At 35.1% G+C, this 21,514-nt stretch overlaps 2 protein-coding genes across 2 annotated transcripts in view; one reads left to right on the top strand and one right to left on the bottom strand.

Moving 5' to 3' along the window:
- LOC129807774 (protein stunted) overlaps window positions 1-21,514 on the top strand; it is a 351,397-nt gene that overhangs the window by 25,190 nt on the left and 304,693 nt on the right. The window lies entirely within an intron of this gene.
- LOC129807768 (uncharacterized transmembrane protein DDB_G0283675) lies at window positions 4,213-5,393 on the bottom strand. Its single transcript, XM_055857249.1, has 2 exons — window positions 5,002-5,393; window positions 4,213-4,929 (listed from the first exon to the last, which is right to left on the bottom strand). The coding sequence occupies exons 1-2, from the start codon at window positions 5,305-5,307 to the stop codon at window positions 4,432-4,434; spliced, it is 804 nt and encodes a 267-aa protein (XP_055713224.1). The 5' UTR covers window positions 5,308-5,393; the 3' UTR covers window positions 4,213-4,431.

Genomic DNA, 21,514 nt, shown 5'->3' with positions numbered 1-21,514 from the left:
TCAATTTCTTGTATTTGTATCGAATATTGAAAAACCAAATTATAAAAGTGGTCATATCGGATAGAAAATGAATCACTTATTGTAATGGACCACGTTTCTTACCTTCTCAATTTTTGATGTCAAGAATATTTAACTAAATTTCCAAAAAAGTGCAATGTTTAAGAATTCCACAATTAATTCCTTTTTAAGAAAGCTTTAATAAATACGGTAAATACTCTACTGAGGTAAGCATAGATAAAAATGTTGGATTATTTCTAATACGATTTTTCAAAGTCCACGTTGGAAAAGGTTCTAGAAAGCGTATTTTTCAACCGAATGGAAACATATTTGAGCTCATTGGAAAGGTCTTGAAGTTTCTAACAAACCTAAACCGGTTATAATCGGTTCTGAATCTGTTATAAATCAGTGTGGGGAACAAACTTTTCTCTGAGTTTGATCATATCGTTTAGATTAGACCTAAGACAAAAAGGACTAAAACCTGGAGTGGAATGATAACTTTTCGATACTATCGAATCGATAGTATCGATAAATCTATATCTGTTAGATTAAGTGAATGTAGACTTTTTACTCATTGATGGGAAATTATTTGTGACATTCTTAAAAGAACGTAACTGTTAATAATAATCTATATTAGTTACAGAATACAGAGAGAAAGCCACTCCAAAGCCAAGCCAAACCTATTCAAAAATCTACCGGAAGCCTAAAGTGTAACCGGTGATTGCCAGTGAGAAGTTAGTCACCCTAAGTTGAAAACACTTTTTTGGTTTTTCCCAAAGCTTTCGATCCTGATGTGGATCTTCTTCAGTGGTCAACTAAATTGTGTTTTCATTCAGTTCAGTTGACCACTGAAGAAGATCCACATCAGGATCGAAAGCTTTGGGAAAAACCAAAAAAGTGTTTTCAACTTAGGGTGACTACTTAACTTCTCACTGGCAATCACCGGAGACACCTCTCTAAAAATCATTTGCGCCATTTCAACATTGAGGGACTTTAGGTTCAGGTTTTAGGTAAGTTCATATACCCACCGCTATAGCGCTGATTGTTCTGCAATTTCGAATTTCGATATACCTGACACTTCAATCGTCAACAATGTCAAAAACAGTGTGCAAACGTTTGCTGCAAGAAGTGAATTTTTGTGTAGTTTTGTTGAATTTTAGGATGGCAGAACGTTTGAATTGCAATTCTATTAAGATGAATGTGAATTTCATGAACTTGCTCACTTTCGTGTAACTTGTGGGTTTTAACGTTCCAAATTGCAACGGTTTTTTACGTAAGTTTTCTTTGATATACTTTCGAATCGGTAAAGCAAAAACCTCAACCGGAGAGAGTTCTCAAATCGGGAAGGTTATTACTGAACGAGAGGAATCTGTCCTAAAATAAGGACAATTTGAAAATGATGCAATGGTATTTCCGTAAGTTCTGAAATATATCTTAAAATTAAAAAAAAAGACGTACGATGTGTTTCCGACCAATTCTAAAAAAAATTATTTTATCAGGATAGAGGAGAAAATCAGGGCCATAATCCTTAGGTTGACTAATTGGGGGTCGTTTAAAGAGTCCAGGTCGTTATCTGTAAGCCTTTAGCACATAAATCTTACTCAAAATAGACAAAAGAAGGAAGTTTAAGGCTCGGTTTTCTTAAATTTTTTTAAATTAAAAATAAAATGACTAATTTAAATAAGTTTTCAAAAATTTTAATAGAGGCTGAATTTATTGTATAGTAAGGTGCGGTAACCGGATCGTTTTCCGTAGAGTACTACTTAAACTCTTCTTTTGGACTGATGAAATTCTTGTTTTATTTCTTCTAAATCCATAGAATTATTCACTGTTTCATTCAGAAACATAATATGAAAAAAATTATCAAAAATATTAAAGAAAATTTATAAAATAATGATAGGGTAGAGTCAGCCCTTTTCGCCATGTAAGCACTTTTTCGCCACCTAATATAAAACAACTAATTTGAGGCATTTAAGTATAAGTAGCATTTCAACACTTATAATATGTTCTGTTCTAATATGCCAATACGTTATTACGTCTCTTAATTAATTGAAATTCGTTTTAAAACAGGTGGCGAAAAGTACTGAAACAAGCATAATTGGGAAAAATGCATATTTTTCAATGAGATTCTTTAAAATTCTCAAGACGTATTCTAGATATATAGATAGATATTGCTTCAAAGTATCTTTATACAAATATTCATTTTAGTCTGACAAAAATATCACACCTTACGAGGCCCCTAAAGCTTAATGGTGGCGAAAAGTACTGACTCTACCCTAATACTGAAAAAAGTTAGCGTTCACTAAGTAGATCACCTCTTCGCATATTGGCTCAAATGGTCTTTTAATTGGATCACCCAATTTACAAGCTTATTGAAACGAGAAAATAATTTTTATTGCATTTTTAAAATTTTTATTGGATAATTTCATTTAATATTTAATATGTTTAATATGAACGGCAATCTTTGGTGTAGGGGAAATTGGGGCACCACCAAACACGGTGTAGCACAAAACACTAATTTTTATTTATTAACAACTTGGACTATCTCAATCATTTCTTCAGTAGACAAGCATCCCTATAGTGCCTATAAATTCCTATAGGTCTTGTCCTTAGAAGTCGAATATCTGATTAAAAAATCGCAGTGTTTGGTGCTAGCCCGTTTTTGGTGGTGCCCCCGTTCCTCCTAATATCAGTTTTATCAAAAACCATTGGAGGAAAAAATTGGCCAGTAGCAGACACCATGAAGAGTGTTGTGGCACAGTCCTTCGGTACAGAATTTTTAAGAGCTGTAACAACACGTGAGCTTTTCCTGGCCAATACATTTCCGTCTTCTGATGTCAAGAAAAAAGTACTTTCGTCAAAATTAAAAGCCCGGTCTGGTGATATGGTCAGCAGATCGTGTTCTGTGACATATTCTCAACAATTCTGAAACCATTCCGTGAGATCTTCAGCAGTGACCACAGCCCTTTCCAGTGAGAAGGACTTTGGCTTGCGCATGCTGAGCTCTGAATAACTTCTTTAGAAAATTACTGAACCAAGCATCTGCAGGTCTTTCATCCGTAAAATGGTTAGGAATTTTGAAGATCTCGCAGATGATTTTGACGCTGGCCAGAATTCGTTCCTCGCCGATGGGATGAGAACCATCCGCACATCCTAGGATCCACATGACAAGTTCTTCTTCTTGTTCTGTTATAAGATTCGTTGACCTGCCATTGGGGAAATCTTCCGGGTATCTGCCGGACAATTTATTCTACAGTTTCGTTCTTTGTACATTAAATGTTTTGGATGCATAGGTTATTGTAGAACCATCTCGTACACATTTCAAGACATTCTTTAGATCTTCCTTAGAATAATGTTTGTTCTTGGGAATCCATTCCCCTGTTCCCTTCAGAATCTGAAACAGTAAAACAGTGCTGGACAATGCGATTCCCGAAAAGAAATTATTGATTTGCGAAGCATCCATTTAGAGCAAAATGTAAGCAGACACAAATTCACTAATTTCTTTATAAAATATTATTATTTCATGAAAATCGATTTACTCACCTTGTAGGGGAATGATTGCACTTCACTTTCAATTAAACCTTTCGATTTAAAATAATTTTTTCACAAGGAAAACAATAAATGTTTTCACTCAATCAGCTGTCATTAGCGAAAATATCTCTGTAAGACAGTTTTAAGTACAGAACTCAGCTGGCACAAGTTTGAAATAGGTTGATTACACTCACTTATTTAATGGATATAAATATTATTTTTTCTTTTTCTCGAAGCTGAATAGTTATATTATGTTACTGCAGTGACTATAATACGGAAATAAAAATAAAAATATTATTAAAGTGGATTTTATCTAATTAGCGTAGTCATAATGATCGACATAGCGAAGTGCCCGGATTAGCGCACTTGACAGTAATTATATCACCTACTAACGATTTATGTTTTATTCCTTTCGGTAAAATTGAAGTTCAAACTACATTTTTCCTATTAAAAACTAATTATTCAAAATTTTAAAAATAAGAAACTTAAGAAAACATTCAGAATATTGTTTTAATAAATATATAAAACAAAATGAACGATAATAAACCAAATACAATACTTTCCGAATAAGGAGTAGGAATTCTAGAAAATTCTAGATACTGCAACGGTTGATGCAAGCGACGACATGAAGAGTAAAGTAAGGCAAGAGTGCTATCAAGAGGTCAAGACCAAGATCGCAAGACACATTATATCAGTGAGCAATGTATTTCCACAAAAATCTTAATGACTACAAAGAACATTAAAATAACTCTCTTAGTATTTGTAAATCCCCAAGAGATCTTAAATCAACCGAATGGTGTTATCTGGTACATAAAACGCTCTATGAGTTGTCTAAAAATAAACTGCCTTGCTCTTAGTCCTAATTTTATACATTTAAAGCAGAAAATTATATGGATTTAATTCCTAACCCCACCAACTGAATTCTGTTGTAGTAGGTTGGTCACCTTCGTAATCTTCATCGTAGTCATTGTTGTCATCTTCTTCATTATCGTCTTCCTTCTCTTCCTCCTCGTCTTCATCTTCATATTCTTCATCGTCGCCTCTGCTGTTGAATTCATATTCTGGGTCTTCATCAACTTCCTGTTCGTCATATTCAGATTCGGTTGTGGTAGTAGGAGCTTCGGTGGTTGTTGCTTCCTCTGTTGTCTCCAGTTCCTCCGTAGCAAATGTAATTCCCTGAGTTGTGGTATCAGGATCCGTATCCCACCATGGTCTTTGAGTTGTTGTCGTAGTAAACGTAATTCCCTGTGTTGTAGTTTCAGGATCTGTATCCCACCATGGTCTTCGAGTTGTTGTCGTAGCATCCCACCAGTTAGACCCCCCATTAAAGCCCCCCGCACCCCCCCAATTCGGTATACTGACTTCAACATCTGGGTGAACGGCTTTCTGGGTTGTGAGGGGCTGCCAAGGCACAATATTTCCATTAGGATTAATATTTTCATATGGATTGGGTCTAAATGTCCAATATCTAACCGTTTCTGGTTCCTTGGTGGTAGTCACAGGAATCGCTGTTGTTGGAACTGGTTGTGGTCTCTTACCAGGCTTGTAGTCCCTCGGATCGTTGTCTTTAGCTAGGAAATTGTTGATCTCTTCCTCGGTATGACCGTACATCGGAGGCCGACGATGGGTATGGAAAATTTCGTAAATTTCCTCAACTTGTTTCACATTTTTCCTCTTTGGGGGCACTATTCTACGATACTTTTTGTATATCACTCGAGATTGTGACAGAGTCACAAGGCTCAGGAGAGCAAGCAAAACTAGGAGACTAACTTTCGCCATTAGTTCGAAATCAACTGAGTGATTCTGAAAATGTGCTGACAATTTTGCACAAATTGTCGCACAGAGATAATATTTTGCCTAATATTTTGTTAAAAGTGTTGGAAAAAATTACTTGATAACCCAGCTGAAAGGTCAACAATACGCACAATGTTGCCTATTTATTAAAATCAATGTTGTCCTATATCAAAAGCTGAAATGTGAATTACATAAAACCGAAATATTTATTTGTACATAAAACATTCAAGAGAGTCGGTTTAAACGTCCATTTCTTAATAAATTTCTTGAAAGCAACAATCAACAAGAAACAGTAGAACCTTTCCCCTATCCCATTCTAAATTTTCACAAGGGGATAAATCAACAATTATGTGAAGCCTGTGAAGTAGATTACTACCGTGCTAATTCGTGGTAATTTCAAGTGATTATTGAGAAGGATTTCTGTGAAAAGACCACGTGAGAAAGTAACCCGAGAAGCCTCTCAATTAAGTTGCTTTCCTTTAGTCTTGCTACCATTGCATACTCCAACAATTATTCCAATAATGTCTTCAACAGTGGAATTTAATTTGAAATCCAATCCTTCGATTCCATTGGTTCCATTGGCATGAAATCGATGAGATAATCTCAAAGATGGAGATATTAGTTGGCACAGCTTCTCAGCATTTCCGGAAAAATTCCATCATTTGCATAACACCTCATCCAATCATTTAATAACATTGAGAGCATTGCAAATAGCAGTCTAATTGAAATGTTATCGGATTGAGATATCTTCTGTAAATGTGTATACTTAAGAATTGCGAAAATGTGTTTTACTAAATATTTATCTAGGGTGGAGTCTACACTTATGGATGTTATACACACTTATGGACAACGCAAAAATCTTAAGTTATTAGACTAAACAGATTTACAAAAATCAAAAAAAAATTTAATTACATCATAAACTAATAATTTTATATCTTTTCGAAATCTGTTTTACGCAAGAATTTCAGATTTTTGCACGCTGTCCATAAGTGTATCACATCCATAAGTGTAGACTCCACCCTATAGTATTTTTGTAATAGCAGTTTAATGCTTGTTTGCCTTTGATTAGCTTTCTGGGTATCCAATTAATATTAGGTGAGATTCTTAACAATCTCACCTACTATAATCCTAACAAAATTTCATGTCCTCCGATCGCGCTCAAACTTGGCCAAAATGTGTTTCGCCACTTCCTGATCACGAATATATATGTGGCTAATTTACGTTCCCGGCCGGCCGGCTGGCCGGCCGGCCGGCCGGCCGTCCGGCCGCTCTTTGGAGCTTAATAGCTCCTAAACTAAAAAAGATATCGACTTGCGGTTTTCGGCAAAGGTTAAATATCATATGAAAATTGCAACATGGTGCATTGACCCCCCACCCCCCACCCCTCCTTCCGCCATTTTGAAGACCACCCTTTTTTTGTTTTCTCAATAGCTCCGCCCCTATGGCATCGAGCGGGCTCAAATTTTAGTATGTTATAGCTGGGCCTTAGAGCTTTCCATCAATACCAAACTTAAGGTCCCCCGACCCCCCTGACCCGAGCTATAAGGGTCCAAAAAAAATTTCTTAAAATGGCCATAACTCCGGTTCTAATTGTCAGAATTTAAAAAGTGAGGGCTTTTTGGAAAGCTCTCGTGAAATGCCACTTCCTCTTCTAACATCGCAAGTTCATAAAACCACCGCTAGGGGCGCTATTATTAAAAAGAAAATTTTTAAATCTTAAAAGTTAAATAACTCAAAAATTCCTTATGCAATCGGGCAGAAATTTTAGTATGTTGTAGCCGTTGATTATACCTATCAAACAAAAAAAACCTTAAGTCGATCCATAACCCCTGACCCGAGCTATAAGGGGTCAAAGTTCGAACATTGACCGGCCTCTATCTCCGGTTCTAATTAACATATCGACTTAAATTTTACCTTTTTGGTTTCGTCTCGATGAGCACTTTCAGATGGAAGTTCAAAAAGTCACCACAGGTGGCGCTGTGATAGCGTCAAAATTCATCGAAATTCAAAGACATTTTTCTCAAAAACGGCATTGTGCAAGTTAATGAAATTTTAGTATGTTGTAGTCCAGTCTAGGACGTTTCCAAAGTGGTGCGTATGTGCGCTGTGGTTTCAATAGAACCGGAGATATGAGGGGTCAAAGTTCACGAAATTCAAAAAATCATATCTCCGGTTCTATGTGACCGATTTTGATGAATGAGGGCTTAAACGAAAGATCTCACCAAATGCTACAACTTTCTAGAATATTTGAACTTCGTGGGACCAACACCAGGGGCGCCACAGTCGAAAAACCAATTTCAATATCACATAACCTCAATTATATCGACTGTCGCTAAACCGATTTTGATGATTACTTCGACAAAATTGTAGAGCACATTTGTCTCTACATTTCGTCCATACATCATTTTCCACTCAGCCTACGCTATCACTCCGATTTTGCCGTTTAAGTGTGAAAAAATTGATTTTTCCCATATTAACGCTTTGAAATCACTCAGATGCCAATTTGACTGCCTCTACTCCACCAAGACACTTAAAATAGGGTTTTAAATGGAAAGTCCCACAAAATACAACAATTCTTTGATATAGTTGAAGTTCAACAAATGACTACTTGGGGCACTCTGGATGAAAAAAGAGAGTTAAGAAACAAAAAACCTCGATTATCTTGGCTTCTGAGTAATCGATGAGATCATGTTCTATGGGAAAATTATAGAGTACATTCTGGTCTACATTTCACCCATATATCACTTTTGTGCCAGTTCATCCAAATCCTTGATATTTTGGTTTAAATACAAAATTTGTATAATTTCACGAATTTGATTCAAGATAACTGAATGGCGTCTCCCAACTTCAGCTCTAAATCGAATTTGCATGCACTCCGAGTTAGCTCACGTTAAGAATCTCACCTATTTAAGAATCATTTTTGGAAGTTCTGATATACTCATTTAGTAAGACTCATTTAAAAATTAAAATTAGCGTGAAATTTCCCACTCGTTCCTGTGCAAAATTTTCCAAATTAAACTAATGTTGGTTAAATCATTAATTTATAAAACGTTTTATAAAATTCGAAACATGGTTTTAAAATTTTTAAACGTAATGTAACTTTCTCGACTGTAACTCACAGTCAACACAACAAATAGTTGTGAAATATTCGTGAAATTTAAAAATCGTTACGAAATTTAACGAATTTTAAAATTTTAAAAGAAAATGACTTTTGAGTTGTTAAAAAAAAATTAAAGTTTAGTCTCTTTTCTTTAAAGGCCTCTACATATTGGGAGCAATTTCTGTCAAAATTTGCTTTTTTACATAATTAAATTATTTTAAAATAAATTTAAATATCTCTTCTAAAATTCCGTTTACGCTTTAAGTTATTTAAAAAAAAACAAAACTCTTACTATTTTCCGGACAGGAAAAATTAACTTAGCCCTTTAAAGGCGAAATAGTCAAAAATAGAGAGTCAGAAAAATCAATTTTTCGGACTTCTTGGAGGACACTGATGTCCCAATGATCCTTAAAGGGTTAAGCAAAATAACATATTTTTAGGTTCAGTTCTTAAAATTAGTTAATTAAGGTATTTCACATGTATTGAAATATTTCGAAGTCTAATTTTTTCCATATTTAGATAGAGGACAAGATAATTTATTAAAACAAGAAATCTGAGATATATTTTTTAATAAAATAAATATATTTTTGTACATCTATTTATTCTTGTTTCATTAATCTCTATAAAACAGATTTATTAGAATTAATAACGTAAAATTACTGCATAATTATGTAATTATATAACCCTCTAACGTCTGTTTCTTTAATATGGGAAAAAGGTAGAGAGATAATTTTTTCTAGACTTATATGGTCAAGTGATCTCGAAAATAGTATCCGTTCTTCATTATCTCTTTTGGTTTAGGCGCAAAATGCGAAAATATAAAAAAAAGTGAAACTCTTTTCTGTCCTAAAATTCACATTTTAGTTTTTTTTCAATTTTTTAAACTAAAATTCACAAAGTAGAACGACATATCTTTGAGTAATAAATAAATTTATTTTAGTCAGATTACTTTAAATCTGTATTTTTCTTGACAAAATTTTTTCCCACTTTTTCTTTGACCTGGCACACAAAATTGGGAATAGCACCGAAATGAAGTTTAAAATTTCAGAAGATATCAGTAAGACTATGACCGAGGACACTATTAGCTATTTTAAATCAATAAAACCATTATTATCGCAGAAAATGCGATTCTTGTAGTGCTACTCTTGAGTGACTCCGAACCGTTAGAGGATTAACTTAATGAGAAAATATGTCTGGTGATGTTGCCAGTGCATCCATTATTTACTAAAAACGTCTCTGATAGAAATGGCAAAGCATCCCAGCTTCTCGGAATACTTAAACTCACAAGATAGGCCTCTCCGTGAATTATTTTTTACAAGGTCTTTTAGTGCTTACTGGCCTATCAGCGAATAATTTACATTCATAATTTACAAAGCATTTGAAAATCGAAAATTGGCAAAGAAATAAACATTCGTATCGGTTTCAGTTTTCGTATCGGTTATTTTTAATTTTCGGATTTATATTCCTTTTTTAATTTATTTTATATTATTAATTTAGCAAATTTTTAAAAAGAGAAATATATAAATGCGGATTTAGATCGTAACCAGTTTTTCACTTCAGTAAAATTAATCATATTGAATAAAATAAAATAAATAAATAAATAAATAAATAAGATAATTAAAGAAGTTATGCAAATTCGGAAATGGTCGCTGCAAACAAGACAAAGTATATTCAACTCTCAAAAAACGTACACAATAAAAGACATAGTAATATTACTTTTACATCTAAATGACCATTTCTTAACCCTTTAACGACGAGACACTTTTTACGGACTGAAAATCAACAATAAAAATTAAACTGGGAAACATAAGCTATGATAAGTCTTACATCTAACCTTGGAAAGTCCAATAGAGTCTGATTCGGTGTATTTTGTGCTTCTATATATGAACGGTAGGGACAAAAATAGCCCAAAAATTTAAGTCCTTTTTCTGACAATACCAATGAATAATATTTTTCGCTCTAATGAAAAATATAACGTATAAGTATTGTAGTTTTTAATGCCAAAAGGGTTTTGCTTAAAAAAATTGGAAGTATAAAAAATAAATAAAATCAATTATGAATTTGAGAATTTAAAAATTCGCCATTTTCGAACTTAAATATTTACTACATAGCAAATAGCTAGAGACCTGCAAAAAATATTCTAAATTCCTTCAACCTTCTACTTTGCAATTATCACGAAAAATTATTTTGTTTATGGGACACCGGGATTCCAATCGTCCTTAAAGGGTTAATAAAATATATTTTCAAAACAAGCCAGGCTTAGCTCAAATTAAGGTCAACAAAATCCTAATTAAAAAAATATACTTGTATTGCAAAATAAAGAGAAATTTGAATGAAAGTTACGCTCTGTTTTTTTGCCTTCCTCTGATGGGGTAATAATAAACGAGCGTTAAAAAATTACAACTTATCAGTATCAGATCAGTAAAAATATTCAAATTGGTCGGTAAATAAATAGTAAAATTTCTCAGTGAAAAGTAAAATTATATCAGTAAAAAGTAAAATCTGGTTTGCAAAAAGTTGAAAATGAGCAGTAAAAACTTCAAATCGATCAGTAGAAATATTTGAGTTGACCAGTAAAAATCAAAAAGACTGATCATTAAAAAACAAGGTTAAAAAAGTTTTAAAAAATCTAGGTATAAAAAATAAAATATGGTCAGTAAGAAATAAAAATTAGTCAATAAAAATTAAAATTGAGCTGTAAAAGATAAAATCGATTGCTCAAAATAATAAACAACCAACTCATAGTAGGCAAATTTTACAGAAGAGCGATTTGAAGCTGAGATTTTACATACAGAGTATAATGCCCATCGCACAATAACTTTTGTTTGTAAACATGTTTTCAAAATTTCCCATGAGAATGAGCGAGATGACTAGATCTAGATCTCACTCACTCTCATTGAAATGTCAAAAACATGTTTACTAAACAAAAATTATTGTGCGTTGGGCATAATGACCGACGCACTATAACATTTGTTTGTAAACATGTTTTCAAAATTTCCCAAGGGAATGAGCGAGATGACTAGATCTAGATCTCATTCACTCTCATAGAAATGTCAAAAACATGTTTACAAAACAAAAGTTATGTGCGTTGGACATAAGATTTTTGAGATTTGATATCTCTATAACTTTGAAAATAATTATCTTTCAAATATAATATTCACAGAGAAGGTAGAGGAAATATCCAATAAGCTAAAAAACGAATGTTGTAAAAAATCGAGTTATTCGATTTAAATTCTGAGTCGTCGAAATGTGGTCAGTAAAAAATTTAAAAAAAAATTATCAGCAAAAAATTAAATATGAGCAAGTTTTATTATTTTACTGATCATTTTAATTTTTTGCTGACAAATTTTTAATTTCTACTAATCATGTTTTATTTTTACTGATCACTTTTTATTTTTAATGATTGCTTTCAATAAAATACCGCTCTATTTTAATTTTTTTACTGCCCAATTTTTAAATTTTTTCCTGACCACATAGAATTTTTTACTGGAAATTTTATTAATTCCTTACTAACATGATAAATTTAGAATTTATTTGTAACCAAATTTTATTTTTTACTAGTGTGAAAGGAACACCTATTGACACTTTAAGTACTCGTGTGGGGACTTATTGACACCCTACTCTGTACCATTTGGAATACGAAATTTTAACATATTATCGAAAAACGCAGATTAATGAAAAAACGTTACATTACTTAGATCTTATTGGATGCATTGAATAAATTTCAACATTTTGACAAAAGTGCCAATAGGGGTTCCCTGGCGAAGAGGTGTTCCTTCGACCCTATTCGTTTATTCGATGCTCTTTTGATTTTTCCTTCCAAAATAAAATCAAAACATTTCTTTAATTTCCACAAGGTTCAAGTCAAGTTTGAAGAAACCAAACACTTTTCTTTTTCAATAATACAACTCAGGGAAAACTTAAACATCCATTGAAAATTTCACGAAACTTTTAATTCCCCAGTTCATTCTGGAGAAAAATCCCCGCATCCGATGAAAATTATAGTCATTTGGAGCAAAAACCTCAAAATGAGTCGGGTGATTTTCGAATTATCAGCTCATAATAGCGAATTTTGTGTTTTGTTCAGTGAAAGCATATCGTCGTAATTTCAAAACAAGAGTCACCTCAATGGATCATCCACACAAAACATGAGGAAATAAATTTCTACTGTTCCCAGTCAACAAATTACCATGTTTGACATTGAAAATATATTTCAACACTCATGCCAATTTTATTCACTGATCGTGTGTCTACGGGGAAAAAAATTACTTCACGTGAGAAATAAAAAACCCGTTTCATTAATCTAATCTAAAAAGTGAAGATTTATTGACACGACATAATTTTTTTCTGAGAATATATTCTTTTGCATTGTAAGAATTTTTGGAGGTGAATGAGAGGATTGGGAGTTTGGATGGAGTTTAGGAGATCTTCCGGCATCGGCCATTGCGGTCCTTCATTTGGCCATCTGGACAGAAGGATGGGGCGTCGAAGAGGGCTCTGTTGTCCAGGGATATGTTGACGGGTGTTGTAGACTCAATGACGGCTTCTGGGAATTGGTCGTCGGTTTCGTTTATGAAGGCTCGGACGTCAATGTCCCAAACTGGAGGTGCTTCAGATCTTTCGGTTGCGACCGTAGGAAAGGTCACTGGACCGTTGTTGACGGGGGTAAGGGGTGAAGATGGAACAGGTGCTATAGGGGCTACCGGAACTACCGGTTTCAAGTCGATTTCGGTCACATTGGCGGGAACTTCTGATTCTGAAGGAGATGCATCGCTGGTTGAGCCTGGTGTTAATTTCTTTTTGATGTATTCGTATCCCGATGTGAACCCATCCTTGATCTTCTTGGCACCATGGCTCAGGCCACATTTGATATTGTCGAAAAATTCTGCAACTTTGGATGTTCCTTGTTCATTGGAATCATCCTCCTCACTACTGACGTTATAGTACTGATCGTAATCTGGGACGTAATGCGCCTTTACATTTGTCACTGAGATCACAGCACAGAACGCGATCGCAAGGATCATCAAAACTCTCTTACTGATCATGATGTCCTTAACTTTATTGATTTAATCTGAAGTCTTAGTTGCACAAAACAGTCTTAACACAGTCCAAATGATAGTTCAACAGTCCAAAAATTCTTTCACTCCTGTAACATTTCACTTCAATGATAACTTTTCGCGATTGTGTGCTTGGAGTTCATCAACAACTCAAAGTTGATACAAGACTGAAGTCGCACTGAGACTGACTTGGTCGCAATTGCTCACTTTATGCTTTGGCCTCAACTGACAATTTTTCACAGTCTCAGCTGGGAAACCTGTTATTGGTTTTACATTGATACAAACACAGAATTTCAGATATTCCCCCATGCTCAAGCAGCATGACAACATGAATTCCCCAGCAATTTTCATCGTACCTCATCCTTCCGTCGACATGCAACAATCTCAAGACTCTCGAAAAAAAACCAAAAAAAAATAGAAGCCTCATCTCTATTCAACCCCTCAAAAGCTTAAACGGAAAATCCAATTCAAAAAATATTACAGATTAATTCGCCGATTGCCGTCATCGATACTTTCGTCAAGCATAAAACTTCATGGCCACAAATGAAGGCAATGCAAATGTCTCTCTTTTCTTGAAACAACCAAATTCCGTATAATCTCTCGAGCAAGGTTGATGGCAAAAAGCTGAGACTAATTGGTTCACGGGGTTTTTGTCCCTACCTTATCCTCTCGCATGACTCACTCTAGAATCTCCCCAGAATTTTAAAAACTCAAATATCCATTAATTGGGTGAATTGAAAGTTAGTAGAGAATACTATCGTCTCGTGGAATTTCACGGTGTATTCTTTCCGGTGATGATTCATTTATAGAATTTTTCTTCTATACTTCTCGCACTAATTCAATTCAATTCGCTAATGTTTTCAGTTTGTCGCGTTTTTCCACAACCAATTTAAGCTGGATACAAAAACAGACAGTAATTTGCTTAGATTTATTGCCTTATTAAATGGCAGTTTAATTTGAATTTATTTCAAAATATCCAACGCTTTTAAAGCCTCATTAAACAAGTAAGATCACAAATTTAATCACGCTCTAAATTAGCAAAAATATATCCGCTTAATTTGCTTAAGATAGAATAACCATTACTAATTTGATTCTAGCTGAAAATAAATAAAAACAACTTTCCATTTCAATTTTTTAAACGGATTTTTATGACCTTATCCTTAGAAATTCTAACTCAATACTTTATTTTATAAAATTTGATAGGGTAAGTGTGCCAAATTCCGGCCAGCTTGCAATTCCGGCCACCTTTTTTGTTCTTCGAATTTCCATGAATTTTTAGTTTTTACATACTCTAGAAATTATACAAGGCAAAAGAATAACAAAAAAATGTAGCTTGGACAAACGAGATGACGTGAAAAAGACATTGAAAGAATTCCCTAAGGGCAAGGAACTATGAGAATGAAGGTGGCCGAAATAGGGCACCAAAGCTATGTCGACATTTTTATTCGTTTTAAAATGTATTAAGAATGATTTTAGAGTAAATAAAGACGATAAACGGTTTACAAGGTTCTAAGCAACACTCCTTAAGAAGAAGGAATAAAAAAAATCAATTTTTATAAAAAATATTACATTTCAAACTTGAGACTTTGGCGTTTGCATGCAACTATGCCGAAATTTGGCACACTTACCCCAGGTGTATAGCGGAAGTCTTTTAGACTCCGGTCGAGTGTGGATATTAACTCGTATTGCAATATAATAGAATTTAATTGAAATCATTCAACCCTGAATTTCATAAAATTGATTTTTTGATTCTAGCGCTCCTGGTAGCGTGCGTTCGTAATTTTGGTATCCCGATAAATTGTAGTATTTCAAAAAAACCTTTCTGAATCACTCTAGATCGTCAAATTGTGAATCTAAAAATGGCCATAGTTCCCGCTTTACTATGGCCATTTTTAGATTAATTTTTTTTGACCCTTCATAGCTCCCTCACAAGGGATCCTTTTATCGGAAAGCATTAATCTTAGCTATTGCATACCATGTAAAGCTTTTGTGTGCTAAAAGAAAGGAGAGACGAAGAAACGAACGATCGAAAGGACCAACTGTCAAACGGACGAAATTATCAATAAACGAACGGATGAAAAGAAGAACGGACGAACGGACAAACTGACGAACTGATGAAAGGACAAACTAGCGAATGGACGAAAGAACGAGTAGGCAAACTGGCGTAAAGAAAAACGGATGAACAGACGAAGGGACGAATAGATCTACTGACGAAAAGAAGAACAATTGACAGAACGAATAGATGAACGGACGTAAAGATGAACGGATGAATGGACGTACGGACGAAAAGTCCAATGGATGAAGAGACGAACGGAGAAACAGACGTACGGACGAATGAACTAACGAACGGATGAAAGAACAAACGAACGAACGAATGGGCAAGTAGATAAAAGGACGAACTGACGTACGTACGAATTGACGAACCGACGAACGGAAAAATCAACGGACGAACTGACGAATAGACGAAATAATGAACTCACAAACGGAGGAACATACGAATGGATGAATGAACGAACAAATGGACGGAGGAAATGATGAACGGATAAACAGACGAACTGACGAATGGATGAAATGACGATCTGACGATCGGAGGAACAGATGGACTTGCGAATGAACGGAGGAATTGACGAACGGATGAACAGACGAACGGACAAATGAATGAAGAGACGAACAGAAGAACAGATAATCGGGCGAATGAACAGACGAACAGAGGCATGGAGGAACAAACGAACGAATGAATCAACAGTCAAACTGAAGAATGGACGAAAGGACGAACAGATGACCGGATGAAAGGATTAGTAGACGAACGGAAGAAAATAAGAGCGGACGAACAGACGATCGGACGAATAGACGAACTGACGAACTGATAAACGGAGAAACAGATAAACGCACGAACGGACAAAGTGACGAACCGGCGAATGGACGCAAGAACGAATAGGCGAACGCACTAACGGACAAACAGACGAACAGACACACTGACAAATAGACGAACAGACGAATGAACGAACAAACAGGCGAATGAACAGACGAACTGACGACCGAACAAAAGAACGATCTTACAACTATATGAAAGAACGAATAAGCAAATGGAGGGAACGGATAAACGAACTAATGGACGAACAGACACACGGAAGAATAGAGGAATGAACGAAGGGACGAACTGACAGCTGGACGAAAGGGTGAATAAGCAAACGAAGGAAAGGAAGAACGGACGAACGGATGAAAGAAAGAATGAGTGAACAAACGAACGAAGGAAGAAACGAGCAGTCGAATGAACGAACTAACTAATGAATGGATGGAAGGACGAAATGAAAAACGAACTAAAGTACAAACAGAGGACCGGATGAAAGGACAACTAGACGAACGGACGAAAAGAAGAATGGATGAACAGATGAAGGGATAAATAGATAAACTAACGAAAAGACGATTAAAGGAATACGTAAATGAACGAAAAAACAAACACGGATATGACCTTTGGTTTCTTCTCCTTCACTTTCTAAAAACCAACGTTTCGAAGGGGTTTTCCTCCTTCCTCAGATATGGAAATGACTGGGAAAGAACTTATCACAAAGGATTTTGTTACACTTAATACTTTTCGGACATTTCTCACTGGACACTGGACACCAATTTGGTGAGAATCCAATGAGAAAAGTGTCCAGTCAGAGAAGTCCGAAAAGCACTTAAGTGTAACAAAATCCTTTGTGATAAGTTCTTTCCCAATCATTTCCATACCTGAGGAAGGAGGAAAACCCCTCCGAAACGTCGGTTTTGAGAAAGTAAAGGAGAAGAAACTAAAGGTCATATCCGTGTTTTAATTATTGCGAAATCAACCTATTGGCCGAAAATCATCTAGAAAAAACAAACGGAGGAACAGACGAACGAATGAACAGAAAGGCAAATATAACGATAAACGGTCTAACTCAACGTCGAATGCGACGTCGATCGGAAAAATCAAGTATAGGTGATATCTGAGGGTCGAATTCGTGCAAGGCTTGGAACCAATTAATCTGATGCTGATAATTCTCACGAAAATTCTTGTTAACTCCTATTTTGTTTGGTTGTGTAAGACAAAAATGATCTTCTTTCGAAGTTTTTGAAAAATATTGTTGAAAAATCAATAAGGAAAGGCTAAATTCTTTGGTAAAAATCATCAATTTTTAGGTTCGAATTGAAATTTTACTGGTGGATCGATAGATCACGTTTTTCTGTCAAAAAAATAAGTAGGGTCGCATGAACGCCTCTTCGACAGGGAACTCCTATTAACACTTTTGTAAAAATATTGAAATTTATTTAAATATCTAATAAAATGCAAGTAATATGGCGTTTTTTCATTAATATACGTTTTTCGATAAGGATCTTGATAAGGATAAGTGTTAAAATTTAGTATTCCAAATGGTACAGAGTAGGGTGTCAATAGGTTCTGTCCTGACACGAGTTCTTAAAGTGTCAATAGGTGTTCTTTTCACCCTGATATAGGAACAGTAATCACCAGGAAATTTATGTTTCTAATATTTTTCTCTTGTTTTATTTTTCAAAATTAACGGAAACTCGATTTTTTTCAATTATCTAAATTTCACAAGGTCTAAGGGCCGTAGTTACGAACGATATAATAATAATAATATAATAATAATGCTGACATAACATTCTATGAAGGAACTAGGCCTTGCTACTAGAGGATTTCTAGATATGCATTATTAGTTTTTCTTGTACGGGATGAGGTTGTCAGTCCCATTCCACGTGGAATTAAGTGCAGTGAAGCTCATTGGATGCAATCCGAATACCTCTAACGCCAGAGAAATTCCTGGGGGTGGATTGTGTAAGCAAGTGAAGGCGGTGAATGGTTCACTTGACAGATAATAGTGAACGTTTCACCAGTGAATCCTTCAAATGCAATTATGGATGGGGTGAACGATTCACTTCACTTGGTTTTTTGAGGTTAGATTTTTCACCGTCATTTGATGCGGTGAAACTGAAAGTGACTGCAATTTTCAGGATGAAAAATACATTGCAGAACCGGAAGTAAGGCTTTTTCACATAACTAGTATATAATGTGACTCGAAATCATTGAGTTTGTAAAGCATTTAACTCAAAAAAATTGCCAATATAACAAAAATCGAAACACTGTTTTCGTGGCACGTATAGAGTATTCACTTCCGGACAAATCGAAAAGATTGACAAAATTTCTCACTCACGTTAACAGACGCTGCTCTCAGGTTTGTACACATTTTATATTATTTTAACACCAATTTTACTCCATTTTTGGTAAAATATCGCAAAAAATTTGTGAAAAATTACATGACCACTGAACAAAAATAATGAATTTTGACGTCTTCGAATTCACTCTAGCAGTTTTCACCGCAACTGATTCACTCACTCATTCATAATCACTTTTCTAGCAGTTGTGAACGCGAGCGGTGAATCGTTCACTTGTGAACGCTTCACCAGTGAACGTTCACGATTTTTACATAATCCACCCCCTGGTGACCTAAAGGGAATTCGAACCCGGGACACTTGCATCGTAGAGCGAGTACTCTACCACTTGACCCATTGAGTGCCCTACGAACGATATACTGCAGGAAAAGCTCTTGAAAGAGTTTCGGATGGGAAGAAAATTGTTGTACGATATTGCACACAAGGTGGACGATATTACATTTTCTCCATAACATGGTGTCCGATATAATAACTAAAGTGCGCTCTATATTTTTATTTATTTTTAAAAACAGAGTAAGGTAGGTAAACGTACGAACCATGCCTAATTCCCCTATAGTTTCCGATTCATATTTATTATAATGATTTATAGTTGAAGCACAATAGACTTTATTGCAATAGAGCTCACAATGCCCTGAAAATTTTATTGCTGCTGTGTTGGATTTTCCCATGCACAAACAGCATATGTTCAACGGGCATAAAGAGCTTTTTTAAAAGAAACCAATTAAAACAATTATCGTGCTGCTTTAGCACCTCAATTGGTACAAATGTTGGACAACAGAAAACTTCCAAAATCTGGGGCATTTCAGTTCCATTTACTGCAAAATTTTTATTCTTTCTCGCAAATGAGGAGAAAATGTGTGAAAACATGTCTGTAAAACTTTCAAACCACTAATTATTTTCATTTTACAGCATTGAGCTGGAAAAACACTTGAGAACGAGTGTAGTTAATGGCTCTATGGAATTTTCCTGTGGAGGAGGAAGGGTAAGGTGGTCGTTGAAAACTGAGCCGATCAATGGATGAGCTTTATTTGAGGGGTGGTTGGGGGGGGGGGTGGAAAAGTTCAATTTGGTCAAATTTAGCTTAGCACTGGTCACCAAAAGCTCGGTAAAAAAAAGTCTTGCAGCATCCTCTCCTAATTGAGGTCATCTCAGGACTTCCTGGCTTGTATCATTGGCATGAAACTTTTGGACATTATATCTGGCAATGTTAGGATGGAATAAGGTTTACTTGCTTGTCACACCCAAGCCCCTGGTTGTTACCTCGAGCTTTTGTGAAGTTATAAAACTTTTTGCCGACACAAACAATAGATTTGTTTCTCTTTTACCATTTTCCCAATATCATTCTGATCATTTTTCTCCTTCTTCCGCTTTTCACATTTCATCCCCCTTAACATCCAGAGAAATGTACTTTCCCTCGCCTTGGCCCCAACCCTCGGAAAAATTGGCTCCAAGATATGCTTTCACCACAGTGTCTCGGAGAAAAGTTTCACCATGATGTGGAAACTAATTCTTTCTCCTTCTTTACCAATTTTCTCTCTACCGCCCCCCCCCCCCCGCTACGGCCCTCCAACCAATTTTCACCCACAAACAAACACTGGAATAATCATTGGGAGCCCCTTGGAATGGGGATATCGCGAGGAAATTCCTCAGCAATAATGGTGTATTTGTGGAAGATATTAAATTTACTTTCAAACTAAGTGGTACAATAACGCTGTCGTGAACTGAAATTGCTTCTGCGGGGAAATCCCTGCACAAGACAAGATGAGTCAAACACCTTCTCGTGGATATTGCTCCTTGGAAAAATTCCCATGCAAGATGGGTAAGATAATATCGCTGGAGGAGCGATGAACAGGTTATTGCAGTGGCAAAATGTGCCATTGTCGCTTCAATAAAAGAAAAAGAATTCAAATGAGCTTAGCTAAATGAGCTAAGAATTCAAAATGAATAGCATTTACAAAAATAGCATACCTGAAATTGGAAAGGTTGTAGATTGACGATAATATAGCTAATTGTAACGTCTTGTTGATTAATGAAAATTAAATTTCTTATTGTAGCTCTGCTCACTTGCTTTTGATCTGGTTCTTTTGAAAGCACATTCCAGAGATACAGAACTTAAAAAGTATAATATTTAAATAATTGAGGTCACCGCCGTCTTAGCGTAGATGACCTCCAGAGTAAAACCGGTTTCTCACGGTTATAGCCCACATTTCACTGTCATTTTTAATGAAATTTTTGAAAGTAAATAACTCAAGAAAAAATTATAAAATGCAGTTCAATCTGATATGATACACCTAAAAAGCAGTACATTTGAAATAAGATTTAAAAACGGTTTAAAACCGAAATTTCTTGGGATCAATTTTCAATATGTTTTATCTGTTCACACGTGAAACATATGTTTTGATAATTTGTACTCGTAAAATTTTGTTAGTCAATAAACTATGCTTACAATTTACAAAAACACAAACTAATTTCTAATGAACGGAGTTCAAAATCCCGAAAATCAAAATTTTGAATATGTAAAAGTATCATTGCTACTCCCACTATTGCAGTCGCACTTGCTGGAGACAAAGGATAATTTTCTATGTTTCGGGATTTCGGCGCTTATTATTTTGACAGTTGGGATTTTGGCTTTTAGGATTTTCACTTTTGGGATTTTGGCTTTCGGGGTTTTGGCTTTTGGAATTTTGGCTTTCGAGGTTCTTGCTCTTTAAGAATTTTGATTTTCGGGATTTTAGCTTTTAAAATTTTAGGTTTCTAGATTTTTGCTTTTCGGGAATTTGGAATTTGGTATTTTGACATTCGGGATTTTAGCTTTCGGGATTTT

The sequence above is a fragment of the Phlebotomus papatasi genome, chromosome 3, assembly GCF_024763615.1.
Source record: "Phlebotomus papatasi isolate M1 chromosome 3, Ppap_2.1, whole genome shotgun sequence".
Lineage (NCBI taxonomy): Eukaryota > Metazoa > Arthropoda > Insecta > Diptera > Psychodidae > Phlebotomus > Phlebotomus papatasi.
This window is presented reverse-complemented; position numbering and strand designations above follow the sequence as displayed.

What these genes read in the sequence shown, in the direction of transcription:
- LOC129807768 (XM_055857249.1), bottom strand. Translation starts at nt 5,307, where the DNA reads ATGGCGAAAGTTAGTCTCCTAGTTTTGCTTGCTCTCCTGAGCCTTGTG. An exon ending in CCACCAAGGAACCAGAAACG is followed by an intron (nt 4,930 to 5,001) that starts GTTAGATATTGG and finishes GTGCCTTGGCAG; the next exon opens with CCCCTCACAACCCAGAAAGC.